At 31.8% G+C, this 17022-nt stretch overlaps 1 protein-coding gene and 1 long non-coding RNA gene across 25 annotated transcripts in view; one reads left to right on the forward strand and one right to left on the reverse strand.

Annotated features, from left to right (window-relative positions):
• Positions 1-17022, reverse strand: part of para (sodium voltage-gated channel paralytic) — a 651733-nt gene that overhangs the window by 23279 nt on the left and 611432 nt on the right. For 20 of the 24 annotated variants that reach the window (XM_081734028.1, XM_081734020.1, XM_081734025.1 and 17 more), the window contains 3 exons: positions 10953-11075; positions 9133-9255; positions 2274-2468 (listed from right to left, as the gene is read on the reverse strand). In XM_081734028.1, coding sequence (XP_081590154.1) covers positions 2274-2468; positions 9133-9255; positions 10953-11075 — 441 coding nt within the window. Of the gene's footprint in view, positions 1-2273; positions 2469-9132; positions 9256-10952; positions 11076-11689; positions 11813-17022 lie in introns of all 24 variants that reach the window. The other 4 variants (XM_081734019.1, XM_081734040.1, XM_081734039.1 and 1 more) reach the window with 1 other exon arrangement.
• Positions 11826-17022, forward strand: part of LOC145666609 (uncharacterized) — a 118867-nt gene continuing 113670 nt past the window's right edge. The window contains exon 1 of the long non-coding RNA XR_014127793.1: positions 11826-16516. This is a non-coding gene — a long non-coding RNA (uncharacterized LOC145666609). The remainder of the gene's footprint in view (positions 16517-17022) is intronic.

Below are 17022 nucleotides of genomic sequence, written 5' to 3' on the forward strand. Positions count from 1 at the left end.
ATGAATATAGTGCAACTTGTGTACAGGATGTAACATAAATGCATGACCAAAAGTGACGAGGGGATTGCGAACATTCAAATAAGTAAAAATGTTCCTATAAACATGGGTCCAATTCCGCTTCGTTTCCGAGATACAGGGTATTTAAATGTCGAGTCCTTTCAATGGCTTATTATGGGAAAGTGAATGGAAATGTTCAATATTACAGGAATAATACAATCAAGTGGAATTATGCCTGTGCAAATACACTTCACTAGCACAGAAACTAATCAACATTTGAGGTTATTAGGTTGTCAGTGTTGCATCCTGGTACAAAGTGTTACTGTATGTTTTCAAAAAGCACTAGACGTCCACGTTAGCATATGATTGCTGACATCAAAACGTTCCTAAACATGGGGCAGATTCCGCTATGTTTTCGAAAGACAGGCATAAGCGTGCGCAACGTGGGTTCCATGGGTGCCTTGGCACACCCATTAGACACAATGTTTTTTATGTAGAATTATTACAAACTGAGAAGAGATTACGTGTAAATTATTTCCCGTCTGCATGTGTGCCGTGCGTTACCGACTCAGCGTCGGGTGCAATGATGCTATCTTTTCTTAGGGGAAAGGGGGGGGGAGGACGATATTCCATATGGTGATACTTTAGATCTGGCACCCACATTCCCAATGTCCTGCGCACGCTAGTGAAGACAGGGAGTTCAAGTGTGAAGTCAATTAACGGTGCACAATAGGAAACAACGGTTCATAGATCACAACTCTTGCACGAAAGTGTTATTGTGTCCTTACAAATGAATGCAAATGAGAATAACTTACGCATGATACCACAAAGTAATGAAGTATTACGAAGCGGAATCTGCATTATTCTTGTAATATTGGACATTTCCATTCACTTTCCCATAGTGAGCCATTGGAGGGACTCGGCATTTGAACTCCTGTATCTCGTAAAGGAAGTGGCATCAAACACATGTTTATAGGAATATTTTTACTTATTTGGATGTCCGCAATCACCTCGTCACTTTTGGCCATGCATTTATGTTACACCCTGTATATTTATTGTTAATTTATTGTTTTGGAAAAGATGATCAGAAAAGACTTGAATATTGAAAAGGCTGTAATGTAAAGAATTCGTTTTATTTTTTTAGAAAACGATAAATGGAATGCACAGCTTTAAAGAATTGAATGAGGAACCGAATGTATTCTTTCTGAAAAGGACTGTGAAGGGAACGAGGCTCCTTTTTGAATGAAACTTTCGTGACTCGGTTTTCGAAAATATTCTGTTGAGAAATGTCACTACAACATATAATATCACAATAAACTTGTACAAGAATGTCCAAAATAAACTTTTTCAAGACATCAATTTTATTGTAAAATTTTAATATTGCCTTTTACATTTTACCAGTATTGAAAAAAAAAAGTGCTTTAATTTCAACAATCTTCAATATCAATAATTTGATAACGGGAACAAATGAAATAGTTTATACCCAAATTCTAGAATCTACTTTATTAGGGGCATAACTAATAGGGGCCTTAAGGGAAGTCCAGGGTGTCTACTAATATTCCAAAATGAAATTTCGTGACTTTTTTTTTTTTTTATCAAATTATAAAATTTCGTAACATTCAAAAATTAATAACAGTACTTATATTCTTTAGCACTTATCTTTATCTTATATCTATATTCACTGTATATTCAATATATTCATTGTATATAGACTGTTTTGTTCGGTAACTAACGAACAGCAAACACTCACAAATCCACTAATCTTAAAATTACATATCTATATACACATGACGTACATATATTTGCGAATTTGGATGCGAATTAGGCCAAATTTTCATGCATGCAATAGAAGCGTGCTTTGCTTTCGATTTGGTAGCGGCTAAAGCTGACAATAGACATTTTCTTGACGGTGAATTTTGACATTACATGGAACAAACTTTTCCAGTCTCTACTTATAGTTGTACAGATAACAAAAAATCGTGACCCAAAAGCTGAACTTCGTAGCTTTTCCTTGACTTTCATGACTGTTTTCTTATTTCGTGACTTTCGTGACCGATAGACACCGTCACTAAAACAACGAAGTCACACACAGATTTACGTTCAAAACTTACATTTAATTCAGATTACATTTAAAATGGTTAAATTAACTTATTACAAACTATACAGAAAATGATAATGATAATAATAATAATAATAATAATAATAATAATAATAATAATAATAATAATAATAATAATAATAATAATAATAAATCCTGTTAAAGTTAATATTCTTACTTCTCTTGAGTCGATGGCATCATTCATTATCTGGATCCAACCTTTGAAGGTGGCAACTTGAAACAAGGATAGGTACGCTTTGCCTACATGGTCGAAGTTCATGGGTGAATTTTCCCATGTATAATTCTCAGCTTCACATATAGTTCTATTCGGTATTATAAGATGATCGAGAGTTGTTCCATTGCCATCTACACACTGCAAAAAATTAGAAAAGGCTTATTATATATACCATATATACATATATATATTGACACATGTTATTTACACTGTTGCTAAAATTAAGTTCAATTCCGTATATGCTAAAAGATAAAAGATAGTAGATTCTAATCAATTAATTCTTCCACTGTTTTCATATTTTTCGAAATGTCAAACGGAAAAGAATCGTGATTTTCATTTTATACAGGGTTCCTACTGGCCAGGGAAGTCAGGAAAACTCAGGGGAAAAAACTGGAAATCAGAGAAAGTCAGGGAAATTTTATAAAATATATATTTTTTTAACATTAATTGTACACCAATTTCAGCTTAGCCAAACATTTATAATCACAGTATGAAACGTTGCTCAGATTTTAATGGGTGGTAAGTGGAATGTACGCATGAGCAGTTGATTATTATTTGTCTCTATAGAATATATGTTCTCATATATAAATATTCACCGTTATTTATTCTTTATTTATATGTCAATGTCATCCGACATATGTCATAAATGTCAGGGAATTTTCTGCCAAGGGTCAGGGAAGGTCAGGGAGAAGTCAGGGAAATAGATTTCTCCAGATCACTAGGAACCCTGTTATGTCAATTTGATAGCAAGGACCATAAACTAGTTGTTGCAATATTAGTTTTGTCTAAAATATTTATATAGAAGTAACTTTTGATGTCGTTGACAGTCACTCGTGATACCTTGAAAATACTGATCACTGTTTCATATTTTGTGAGATAATTAGATGATTTTTTTAAAATCTACTATTTTTATTTATTTATTTTCACTGTAACTTTGACTTTGGATATTCTAAGTTCAAGTGAGGAATTAAAACAGTTTGTTGTAAAGTAAAGGATATTTTCCAAAAAATACGGGCAGTCAAGCTTCCCATCTCTCATTTCAAAGACTACTGACGTCGATGAGAAACAAACTCAGAGTTCGTAACTCAGAACCTCCTCATATAACTATAGAGGAGTCACGTAAGGTTAAAAAATTGCAAGTAGAACAATCTTTCTAATGAATGTTGAACACATGTAATCAGGGTATGTGTGAAAAAAGGTTGGGTGGATGGAAAAGCGTAATTATGTGAAAACGCTAGAAAGCCTTCAATACATATAGCAAAATGGAAGAAAAACTTGATTCACAACAACAGTTATTAACAACAGACTGCGGTAGTTCGGTTTATGACGAGATAGGTGGGAATTGAGACCATCATCATTATGCAGCTTCAACGAATTCATGACCATATGGAAGATTTCAAATAATGTGTATTAATGATAAATTACCATCAACAATAAAGGTGTGGGCAATATTCAATAGAGTATGATCGTAGATGAATTATAATACAAAATGTTATTTTCCCCTTCGAAGTTAAAGGCCCTATTTGAGAAAAAATAGCGATTTGTTTACACATGGCATATCTCAGGTGAAAATGCGACACTAATTAAAATTACAAATAAGGAATCTATCTGTAATTGCAATTATTCTTTATTATTCTTTTACATATCAGTAACGTTTTTCTTTGTTCTCAATTCACTATAGTATTTTCCGGAGAAACTATGTTCTCCAAGCTAGATAGAGATTTGATAAATATATTGTTTAGTAGTTCTATGCTTCTCTTAGAACTGTTGGAAAATACTAGTCAGTTTTAATGTTAAAATCTTGGTAATTGAATAGATTTAGAGATAATTTTTACTTTCACACTGTTCCCCTTATATAACTTCAGGGCCATACGGACTAAAGATTTTATAGTGGTAACTTCGTAAAATAATTTATCAACTAACAAGTTGAAAACAATAATAATAATGGCCATATTTAAGTTCACGCTTTTCTAAGCATCATGTGCTGCTATTAATTTATTTTTATTTTTTATTTTTATTTTTTAACGTGGTTTTACGTATTGCCCTTTAGTTTTAAGAAGATGAGGATAAATACTGGTTAAATACAGGGCAAAAAACACCAGAAACAAATTCCTTTTTAACAGGTAAGATTTAAACTTACAACTAGTACGCTTTACGCTGTTTAACCTATTGATTTAGACAGTGTGGTTATGCCAGCTTGCTACGTGTTTTTAGTACATAAGATTCATATCAAACATGTAATAAACGTACATCTCCAAATCATAACAACCTGGGCAATGCTAAATTTTATAGTTATCAAATCGTGCATTTTTCGACCTTGTATTCTACACTATACTATGTAACTGCGCAAACAATAAAGTTGAGAGCTAATTAACTACACAGTAATTTGATATATAATTGTTTTAATGATTCTGCATGATCTTTTTGTCTTTAAAAAAGTCCAACCTGGTTGCGCTCTGATTTACTTGGGGCAGTGTTTCTTGCTCGTGCATAAAGTTAGTAACTTGTAATCTTGTAGAAAATATAACAACTTGCTGAGTCCAAATGCACTTTAGTTGCATTAAACTGTTTCAGCGATCTCTGTTACCTTAATCAGTAACTCTTGAGAATTTTGCGTATGTCCAATTGAAAACTAATGAGGTTCATACTCTTGTCATTGTAAATCACTTCTACCTGAACAGCTCTTCTTTTGAATGGGATCTGCTACTGAAGATATGTTGTACTAGAGCTTCTATTGTACATACTAGTAATGTAAAACTAGTTTTGTAGAGTTGTGTTCATCATTGAATAACATTTGTAAAATTACTGTTGTTGTGATTATAAATTTGTAAGATTTCATACTTTTTCAGGTTATCGGTGACCTGAAATTCCTATTGAAGATTAAGTATATCAATATGTATTTTTATTTATTTATTTATTTATTTATTTATTTATTTATTTATTTCATTTTTAAACCATTAATCTTCCGTAACTGCTTGATCTGCACTACCATTAACTGCTGTAGAAAACTTGAATTCGACTGCCATCTGCTCAATTAGCTATAATTGTGTTTCTATTGCTTTTTGTTACTAGGTCTCTCTATGGTTTATTAAATGTTTTGTTAGTAACCAGCTCTTGACAACTTTCACTATTTTTGAGACTTCTTTTTTCAGTTATTGTTGTTATTCTGTGAAGTGCATTATGTTTTTAATTTCAATAAACCATATAGAAACCTAGTAACAAAAACAATAGAAACAGGATTTTAGCTAATTGAGCAGACAGTAGTCGAATTCAAGTTTTCTACAAAAGTACAGATCAAGCAATTACAGATTAGTGGTTGGAAATTGAAAACACTAAGAAAATACATATCGATATGTAGTTAATGCTTCATAGGTATTTCAAGTGAGTGATAAGTTGAAAAAGTATGTTTCTTTTTCTAAGTTTATAATCACAACAATTTTGCAAGTGTTTTTCAATGCTGAATAAAATTCTACAAAACTAATCCTACATTACACATCTACTTGTAATTAAAAAAAAAATAGTGCAAAATATTTGAAGAGCAGATCGTTCAAAAGAAAAGATGTTCGAGTACAAATGATTTACATTAAAAAAAAGTTTAAACCTAATTATTTTTTAATTGCCTGTACGAAAAAAAAAATGAAAAATGAAATTTTGAGAAGAAGCAAAAGAAAAGTTTTACGTGAGTTTTTCAGTACTCTGATGAAGCAAAGAGGTAGGGAAAATATTTTCTTTATTTCTTTGGAAGTTAGCTTGTTCTTCCTCTTCCTTCTGGGTCTACTCAGAAACAATTTACAAAGATTTTTGTTAACTTTTTCGTTATCTGTCTCTCTCTCTCTCTCTCTCTCTCTCTCTATCTATCTATCTATCTATCTATCTATATATATATATATTGTTTGAATTGTGTCTTCTTGCTTTTAATATCTTCCTAAATACATCGTTTTCCAACATTCTTACTCTATGTCCACTTGTAATTCAGTCCCAGCTTTCATATTCACACAGTACAACAAGATTTTTCGTTTGCTTATTTTCCTTTTTAATTTCTCGAAACGATAAAAGTACAGTAAAACCTGTGAACTTGGCCACCTCTCTAAGTTGGGCACCTGCTTATCTTGGTGTGGTTCGTCTTGAACCTGCAATTTTCCCATAAGACTGTACTCTGTACTCTGTGACTTATTACTCTGTAAGTTGGCCACCTGTCTATTTTGGAAGTTGGCCACATTAAAGCAATGTTTACCCTATGATGATGATAATAAATTTACCTGCATATCTTGGCCACGCAAAACACCGTTTTGTTATTTTTCTTAACTATTTCGTATTCCCATATGAGAGATAGATCTTCTGTATTTGTGACTGGACACAAAAAGCATGAATTCGCACTATTTGTTCTTGGAGTCAATTGCCAGAAAACTACCCTCAAAAAAGGGGTGGTGAAGGAAGATGTGAATATGGAAAAGCACGTACAGAAATTCAGGAAAGGTTTTACGTATTTGTTTACCCTGTCTGTTTTGGTCAAACCATTACCTATATCGGCTCCTTTCATCAGTGGAAAGCTTTAGTAATTCCTCGAAATTCTCAAGGTTAAAGCTAACCATCTCAATTGTCAACTATTGGCACCTGACGGTTTGTCGAAAGGTAGCGGAGGTTATCAGATATGAATTCCCTTAAGATTTTTTCAAAACATATTTTGCTCCGAGGGAAACACTTGGAGCTCATTAACAAGAGGTAGTTAACTACAAAATTGGAATGTGCATATGTGCCAAAGAGAATAAAAGAAATACGTTTCTAATTAACCACAATCAATAAATTCGTTTAATAACTGATCTGCTATTTTTCGAAAGGTATCTATAGAAAATACTTGTCACTGTCGAAAAAAGTAAAAGTAATATAAACTGCACATAAATTGTTCAATTTATAATTCTGTTTTTCTTATTTTCAATCTGAATAACTCAGTGTGCTAAAATATCAGTTTCAATAAACTGCCTACATACGTTTCTATTTTATAGTTGTTTGTGTTATTGTGTTTTCAATCCGAATAACCAAGTGTACCTGACTAGTTTTCAGGAAGATAAAGGTACATATATTAAACATACTGTAGTATTTTTTCTAGTACTGTATAGTGTTATGATTACTCTATATACATTTTTTAAAAGTAGCTGTCGTGCCATTTCTTATTAAAATTTTACAATAAAGTAATACTAGAAATCCTATTCTAAAAATACAATAATGACGCTTTATTTCTGCAAGTTGGCCACCTGTCTAAGTTGGCCACTTTTCAAGGGAACCTATGGTGCCCAACATCGACAGGTTTCACTGTATTGCACAAGATATTCGTGCCATAATTTTCTCTCTATTTCTCTGTTAACGTCACTTTTGTGTGTTTGTACGAATGTGTTATCACCACACACAAGTGTTTAGGTATATTTGCTTCCTTTGCATTAGTATTCAAATTTTTTACTTTCTAGCCGCACCGTTCCGCCGATTTTCATAAGACCAACGAAGTAAAGCAGTACTACATCTAGTCAGTATTTAGATGAATGACGTTGGAAAAACTAATTGATGTTGGCATTGTAATGTTAACCCAGCGTCATGAAGATAATTGGGAATGGTGTAATATACACTTCATTTTAAATCGCAGACTGATCAACCAAAGCCTTTCAGAATTTCGTACGAGGAAATACTTTTTTGTTTGTGTTTGCACGTGTGTGTGTGCATGTGTTAAGTACGGTTTTGACTTGTTTCCAAGTAGTTCAGTTTGTCTACATTCATTTTCAGACCTAATGTTTTTCCTGTTTTTTTGTTAACATAGAGTCAGTAAAGTATACGTATTATTTTCTTGTACTAATCTTATAGCACGCCTGGTTTTAATATTTGCCCTAACATATTATTATTGAGCACAGGAAGTTGGAAATAAGTTTCCTCTCATTTTCTTCCCGAGTAATCATAAAGCAATGGAACAAACAAGACATCAGCTTAATGCGACGGCCATCCACATGTTATTTGGTGACGTGCAACCAAAATCCTGCAGGTGGCTCTATCGCAGTGCTAGCAGAAATTTCAAATAAGCCCCCTACTCTGTGCCCAGCAAGTATGAAGTTAGGGCAACCAATGCCGAGTGGTATTGTCAGCTGCTAATAAGACTGAATTATACTATTTTCGAATCGGCCTGGATTTCTATATCTGGCGTTCTTTTGGACAGTAATACGAGACCAGACTCGGCGGCGGCAACACAAAACCATCTTGCCGCCTTCGGATGCGAGCGCCTCGTCGATTCACAGTACAGTCACGATCTAGCCCCAGGCGACTTCCATCTCTTTGCAGCATTGAAGAAGGCTCTCCAAAAATCGCTTTGAAACCAATGGTGAAGTGAATACAGCCGCGAAGGACTGTTTCTGTATGCAGGATACACATTTCTTCCAAGGAAGATTTTTAAACTTTGTAAAGCGTTATGACAAATACATCCTTGGTTTTTATGTGGAAAATAAGGTAAGTCTTGTTCTTTATTTTCCCACTATATTGTTTGTCTTGCCTAAACACTTGACAATAGACGCAAAGGGAAACTTATTTTCCGACTTAACCTCACACATTTTCAGATAATACATAATACACTTTGAACTGTAATTCTTGTTGTTTACCAAAATTTAAAATTAACATTAGAGGGTATCATACATTCGAATTTAACTACCGTTTATTCTTATGTTTAAAATTTTAGGTATTATTTTAATGTTTCAGATACAAGATTGTAAATTCAATATTCAATTAACAACAGAAGTCACTCGTTGTAAATATATGTTCACATTTTTACCTTAAAATATTTCCCTGCAAACAGCTGAACACCCATAATGGCAAAGATAAGCCAGAAGATGAGGCACACAAGAAGCACATTGAAGATACTGGGGATCGCTTGTACGAGGGCATTCACTACGACCTGAAACGTACGTTAATATTAGGTTTCTGACTTCTGATAAATATAAATATATGTATGCAATACGTCAAATGAGGAATAAATAAAAGAGGGGGAAAATACTTCACTTCTCACTCTGTATTTGGTTTCCATGCAGATATCAAGCCCATGCAAATTTGCTCTTTGGCATGTTCCTTCAGCATCTTTTCTCATCTAATGGAAAAGTAAAAAACTGCTATGGTATATTGCAATGTAAACCCTGTATGGCAAATTAATAATTTTGTACATGCATATTAAAATTTCATAAAAATTAAAACTTTTTGGTGTATAACTATTCTAATAAAGCAGTTCATTGGGTAGTATACTCCATATATATATATATATATATATATATATATATATATATATATATATATATATATATTTAAAATTGCACAAAGCAGATGTTCTTTTGCGTGGGTTTCGCAACAGTTCCAAGTAAAGAAATGCATTGTGATTAAATTGATACGAATATATATATATATATATATATATCTTTAAAAAAAGAGCCAATATAACGAAGTTCATCCGTTGAGTTCTTGTCGATTAAAGTGAATTACAAAAAACTGAACATTTTTTAATTACCCTAGTCATCTTTATGTTACAATATTCCAAACAAAGAATACATAATACCCCTAATACGAAGAATTAAAAGAAAAAAGATAGGAATAATAAAATGAGGTGAAAGGAACAAAGAAGATTGCAATGGATTAGCGGAGGTTATAACATCAAACGAATAATCAGTTTATAGGTTTATAAAGGAATGAAAGAAAGGGAAGGAGTACACATGGTGTGTTCTTAAACATTTTTAGGTTTGGTTAATTGGTTTAAAATTTATTGCATTAACTTTGTGTATTTTGTTTCAAAAAATATTAACACTGATTCTCTAACAGTATAGAATCTATTGTGAAAATATAATGAACCTCTTTGCTTTTCTTCAGGCTACATGCGTTGAGGCTCTATACTTTCACCTCTTTTTCTTTTCTTTCTTGTATGTAATTAACACAAAACAATGGAATAATAGTATATACAATAATAACAAACCCTGTGCTATAACATGCATGTACTAGTTGACTACTAGAAGCAGAAAATCAACATCAGTTTGAAGAAAGAAAGTGCAAGTTTGTAAGTGAGAAAAATGGGGGACAGTCCATGCAAGGAAGAATAATATCTCAGCTGATGATTGCAATTTTCCCGAAGTCTCAAGGTTGCCTTTTAAGGAGTAGAAACCTAGTACTGTCCTGATTATATATATATATATTTTAAAAAAAGTGATAGTTAATATATTCTAATGAGTATTGAGAGAGAAAAATTAAAGTTTCGGATCACAGTTTTAATGTATAGCAGAGTATTCATTAGATCTTATAAAAATGACGTCTTAATATTGATTTTTTTAATTGATTTACAAATTAAAATACACAGCTTTGTTTTGATGACTATTTAGGTTAAGAAATAAGTACAACAAAATTGACTAATCATTGGAAGTACTAAGGTATTCATTTAAAAAAAATGTTAATAGATATTTAAAGGAATAAGATTTAAGTGCAGTTGTGACGTGGTAAAATATAATTGACTAATATTTTGTTAACAAAACAAAAACGGCACTACATTCTAAATCAAATGTAAAAAAAAAAAAACTATGCCACTGGCTCCTCTAAGGCACCCTGAGACTGGGTACATACCCTCATCCCCTGCATTCTAGACATAGCTCTAAGAGGCCTCAGAGCTCTGAGAGTACGCATAGTTTTGAAGGCTTGAATGCTTCCTGCCCCAGCCAAGGATGCTACGAAGTTTATGAGGGACACCTGGAGTAAAGACCAAGTTAAGACAGAATGAAGAAAGCACTTCAGTGGGCCACAACACTACACAATGGCATGAAAGTACTGTTACGATCCATCACACAGTCAAGCACATGCATTTCCTGTACCTACTATATCCGTTTATACAACTGAAAAACATCTATTCTAGACTTCGACGAGAAAATACGGATGTATATCAATGTCATAGAAACAGGAATGCAACTTATTTTTGACTACTGTGATGAACCTGAAAAAAACATGATAGCAGGGACTACTGCCAAGGAAAGTCACCTTGGCCAATCAGTAAATTACCCGCCCGACCCCTACACCACCCGAACTTGTCGAAGCGACGAGGCAGACACCAATGTACAGCAACTCCCTCTTCCTGAAACAGACACAGAAAGCTTCGGAGAGAGCCACAGTGAAAAGTGTACACAACACCAACCACGACGGCTAATAACAGGATGAGGCGGCAGTAGAACGGCAGACAAAAGATAGAGGAAAATTTATATATAAATTTATATATTTAACAAGGGACTACCATAGAGGAAATATTTACTGGTAAGATAGGAAGGACTGAATACAACTGCCGCCCTTCACCCGCCACCCATCCTACTTACTCTCATGCCCTCCCAGCGTGAGACTGCCCTAAGAGGTCTTAATGCTCGCAGCGTTCGCATGGAACGGAATGCAGGAATACCATCGGCTCCGGCCCATACGGCCGTAAGGTTTATCAGAGAGAGCTATATATGGTATGAGGAAAATTTATTAATAGCACTTGAAAGAAACACTTAGGCATCCAGATGTTGCTGGTTTGAATAATTATAATACTAATAAGTAAACAAAATATAAAATTATTTTTTGAAAATCTAATTTGGCGTTTTCATCAAACGTTATACAAATGATTTTCAAGTACAATATGTACAACACAACAAAAAGAAACATCAGATACCTAAGTTTGAAGTGAGTTAAAATTAATCACCATTTAAAGTAAACAATGTTTTACTTATATTTTTAAAGACTGAATGATTTAGAGTTACCAAGGTATAAATCAGCTATGTAAATGGATTGAGAAGGGAAGCTACCAAATACTTTCCTATTTCATAATTACTTTCTTATTTTACTTTCTATGAGACTAATTGTTGTATAAGCTTTCTATAAATATATATATTTTTTAAAATTAAAAAAAAAATAGATTCCCTCATGCAGTACTATAAATTAGTTAATAATTTATAAATTTGATAACTTATCCATTTGACAGTGATAGACACGAATCATAATCTAAATAAAAAAAATAAGGGTGAAAATACAAACCTTCTTTAATTGTTTTCGTACCTATCTTCTCTAATTCTTAATAAATGAATGATTTCATTCTTTGGAAACCTAACTTTGATCTTTTAATTGCAAACACCAGTGTCATTGAACCACAAAATACAATAGTTACATGAAATTATAAAGTAAATTTTCGCGCAAGTAGTCACTGTACAAGTTATTGTGCTATTTGTTTTTAAATTACAGGCTTTAGAAGCTAAATGTGCTTGAATATAAGTAAATTTATTTTCTTATTTCCAATGGGCCAATTGCAACCATTATTGGTAAGTGTGAAAATCAATTAAGCTTTTACTAAACTTATCTCTATGTCCTTTCGTATTGCATTTTCTTTTCTTTTGAGAAATCTTATTAAAAGCTTTGACTGTCAACACCAATATACACTACAGAACAAAAGTCTGAGCACACTAATAAAAACGTATTTTATCTCAAAACATTGTACAAAGGAACTTTGATTTAATGCGAAAGATATAGAAATAAATAGTAAGTTTCCACGAACCCAAATTTCACGAAAATTTTGTACGGAAACATCAATACCACCCAAAGTTTTCATAACTTGATATCACCTAAATATCCATTCAATTTGTTTTGAAATTTTTCAGCTTTAATCTTGCTTCACGAATTCTGCAAAATCTCTCCCAGTTCTTTAATAACTGGGAATATAGGAGTTCAATGGTAAAAATATCAGGAAACTGAGAAAGGAATTCTATTAATTTAATTCATTCCCCATTTTCCCCCTCTATTTCTCTCTGTAAATTATTATCGTATGACCGTAATGCATTTTAAAAATCGTTATTTTGTTGGAATACAAACCAACGAAAAAGAATTTGCGTGCCAGAAGGAATAGCTTTCTTTACAAGAATTTTTGCCGGTGCATCTTTTTGCGATTATTCTTTTGATTTTCACCAGATCCCATCAGTTGAATCCTTTCCATCAGAGAAATCACAGATCAGACATCCACGTGGAATTTATTTCGGCGAATTACATCAAACATTGTCAGGTCGTGAACATATTGACCAAAAATTTTACTGTTAATTGAATTTCAACACTAACTTTCAAAATCTTGGCATATCAAGAGTAATAGTAATGGTTTAGAAAAGAAGAAACCATTACAGAGTGTGCTCTGAATTTTGTTCGGCACTTTAAAAAACATCCATAACACATTCAACAGAAATCTCAAAGAAATCCTTAAAAACATCATAAAATTTAATAAAAAGAAGCAAAGTAATAAATTTCAAGTAGATTAGTTTTCATTTATGAACTCAATCTATCAATGTTTAGTGCCTTGAAATAAGCTTAAGTTTTTTTTAATATTAATTACTTATCAAGTAGACTTGATAATTGTTTTACATTAACAAATATGCGATATTCGTTTCAGCAATAATAAAAATTATAATACAAATATTAGTATGTATATAGTAATCACAAGAAACAGAATTCCTATTGTATTTATTTCTGTTTTGAACGTTGAAGAAAATGCCATATTGCACTACTTGAAAAATACCCACGTACAGGAATTTCTTCTAACTCAATGGCAAATTTAAACACATTTATTCATGTTCATTACATATGAATAGTTTATAGCACTTTTTTCTAGTATCATCATGTACTGATAATTGGTACAACAAAAATTTTACTGGGACAGTATTTCAAAAATTACTCCATATAACAAAAAATCTTCAATTACACGTAAGTATGTGTTGAATTTAATAATTTTGTATAAAGAAAATAATTCTTTCGCTAAATTTTTTGTCAAAATGTATAAACTCATAGTTTTGGGATATTTTTCACTTAAAACTCTTAAGTGAATAATAATAAAACAAAAGGTTCTTAAATGAATTTTTTATTACTAATTCATTCTCTTGTGCTATTGATATAGGAATCTAAACTTCAAAATACACATTAATTGGCTTTGCTAAAATACAATTATTCATGTAATATATACGTAAGCAGTAGTTTGATAGATTACACTAAGTAATTGATTTGTATATTTCTAGATTTGTTAAGTCTTGTTTTACACCTTGGTATGTAATCCCAAATTATTAACTTTTATAAGACATTGGTTACTGTTTTATATTCTATAACACTTATAACAGTACTTCACTAGCAACATTAATCATCCATCTACAAAGAAATAGACAAGTACAGTAAAACAATATAAAACCACGGATACTTGAAATAAAAAGGAATTACACTAAAATTTATATTTACCAACAATGTTGACAAGCAAATAGCAGCACGCATGCTACAAAACTTATAGCCACTTTGAATTTATTATGATGTCATTTTTGTCACTGAAAACTAAATAAATAATACTAACTAATTTAGTTTTTAATAAATTCACATAATATGATAGAGGGCAAACATAAAAGTGTAATGTTACGTCACTTAGCAAGAGGATAGTGCAGGTAAGGATGAAGTATATATTTTCAAATTGTACAACACAGAAAAATATTTAATAAAAGCTTTAGGAATTAGAAAAGCAACAGGTCGGCTGGTGTGTGCTGTAGCTCTTCTATATTTCTGTTGGTCAAAGAAAGAGGAAAAATGGAGAAAGACTTTTTGTAACAAACCAACAACAAAATGATGCAACTCGCAGCCCTCCCTGCTGATCTAATGGCTAGCATACACTCTTTTGGTGTGCTAAGTCCCAGATATGATTTTCAGTGGAAGAGCATTACATTACGGTGGTATGGATTCAGCTCTGTATCTCATATAACCTCGGTACGTACAAGGGATGCTTTACTTCAATACACAAACAAATGACGCAACACGTAAAAAAGAATGAGAATATAAAAAAGTGTTAACTTATTTTCGTACGTTTGCTTAGTGCTTAATGTTTCTTTACTTCACTGACGATATATAGTCATACAGATTAACATGAGAGCATGAGATCTAATTTTCAGTGTTTTTACCAGATTATTTAGCCACGAGAAAACAGAATGAATTTATATATGAATTCCGAAATCTAGAGCTTACAAGAATCTGTAAAATATCATTACTACAGATACAGTAGAAAGCAATGCGCTATGATTGAAATCTGTTAATTTAATAAGGATGCAAGATCATATTATAAATGACGTAAATTTTTGAACAATATTTATTCTTCAAGGGTAAAGAAACTCTCACTTCAGTTGGGAAACTTCATAAACTTGATAAAATTTTAAGAAAAATCGACAAAAACTCGGAGTTCATGTTTTATGATAAATTATTATAACACCATGTGTAATACTTAAAATAGCACATTGCATGATTTGGAAGATGGAAATTGAAACAAGAGTATTTTAAGAACAAATACAATATTTAAGTTTGTATTGAATTGGCCTATAGAGTAATTTGCCGAAGAGTATTCTAAGAAAGACGACAGTTCCTCCAGTAGTTAAGTTGGTGGAAGTCATATTGATTAGAACAGCTACTTGACATTGGTATTATATTCAAAGAAAGACGACAGTTCCTCCAGTAGTTAAGTTGGTGGAAGTCATACTGATTAGAAAGCAACTTGACATTGTTATTATATGTAGTCAAAGTAACTTGAATGACACGGACATTATCGTATGGAAAACAACGGGAAACTACCAGATTAGTTTCAATAAGTTTTTCTAGTTTGACACGGACACGGAGAGAAACACGTGTAAATGAAGAGGTTAGACCTAAGTGAATGAAGGCTTTAGATTTGTGTCAAATGAGCCATCGATGATGGAAGAATTTCTATAAATACTAATTAATAAAATAAAAAAACTGTAGATTAGAGAAAAATAAGTAAGAGAAAATATAAAATCATAATCAAGTATTAATTGAAATTTAATTGATTGAGATCTGAAAAAAAAAACTTAAATAAAATCAAAGGAACTTTGAATTTATAAAGAATAAATTAAAATAAAAACATATTTATAACTGAATTATCAATCATATATTTCGTTTTAATATACAGGGTGGGTGTAAATTCAATCCCCATTTTTAATTTAGATTACCCTAGAAACTAGAATCAGCTCTTGCTGGCGTGTAATACTGTTTACTAATGTAAGGTTTACCATTTATGATTTCAGAAATTGATCCATTGAAAATCGGAAAAAGGCTGGCGTATGCAGCGTAGAAGATAGAGCTAAGATTGCTGCCAGGTATTAATAATTTAATAGTAAGTTACAAACGTAAGAATGTTAAAACTTTAGACAATCTTTTTATTTTTGTTTTAAGTTCGGAAATTATATATTTCTATTTCTTTCTAAAGGAGTATGCGTAAGCTAATGAAACAAAAACGAAAGGAAAAGATGGAATTAAAAGACAAATTAATATAAAAAAAGAATTATTTCATTTTAAGTATTAAAAAAATAACCCAAAAGCGTAGAATAATGTATTTTGTGAAACAACGAACTTTAGTAGTAATTAAGTGTACGTAACGCAACAAAAAATGTAATTAGTATAATGTTAAATTCTAAGAAACTTATATTCTATCTCTATTTATGAAACCAAATGTAGAAAGATTACAGAGAATTAATGATACATAAAATTCAAACAATTCATTTGAAACAATCTGTAATTCAATACTAAACATTGTAAATAGGCATGCGTTTCATTAACAGAAATATATGCTACTATATTATTTATATTTTACTATTCTAAGAAA

Source organism: Thermobia domestica, chromosome 12 (genome assembly GCF_964235325.1).
Source record: "Thermobia domestica chromosome 12, izTheDome1.hap1.1, whole genome shotgun sequence".
NCBI lineage: Eukaryota > Metazoa > Arthropoda > Insecta > Zygentoma > Lepismatidae > Thermobia > Thermobia domestica.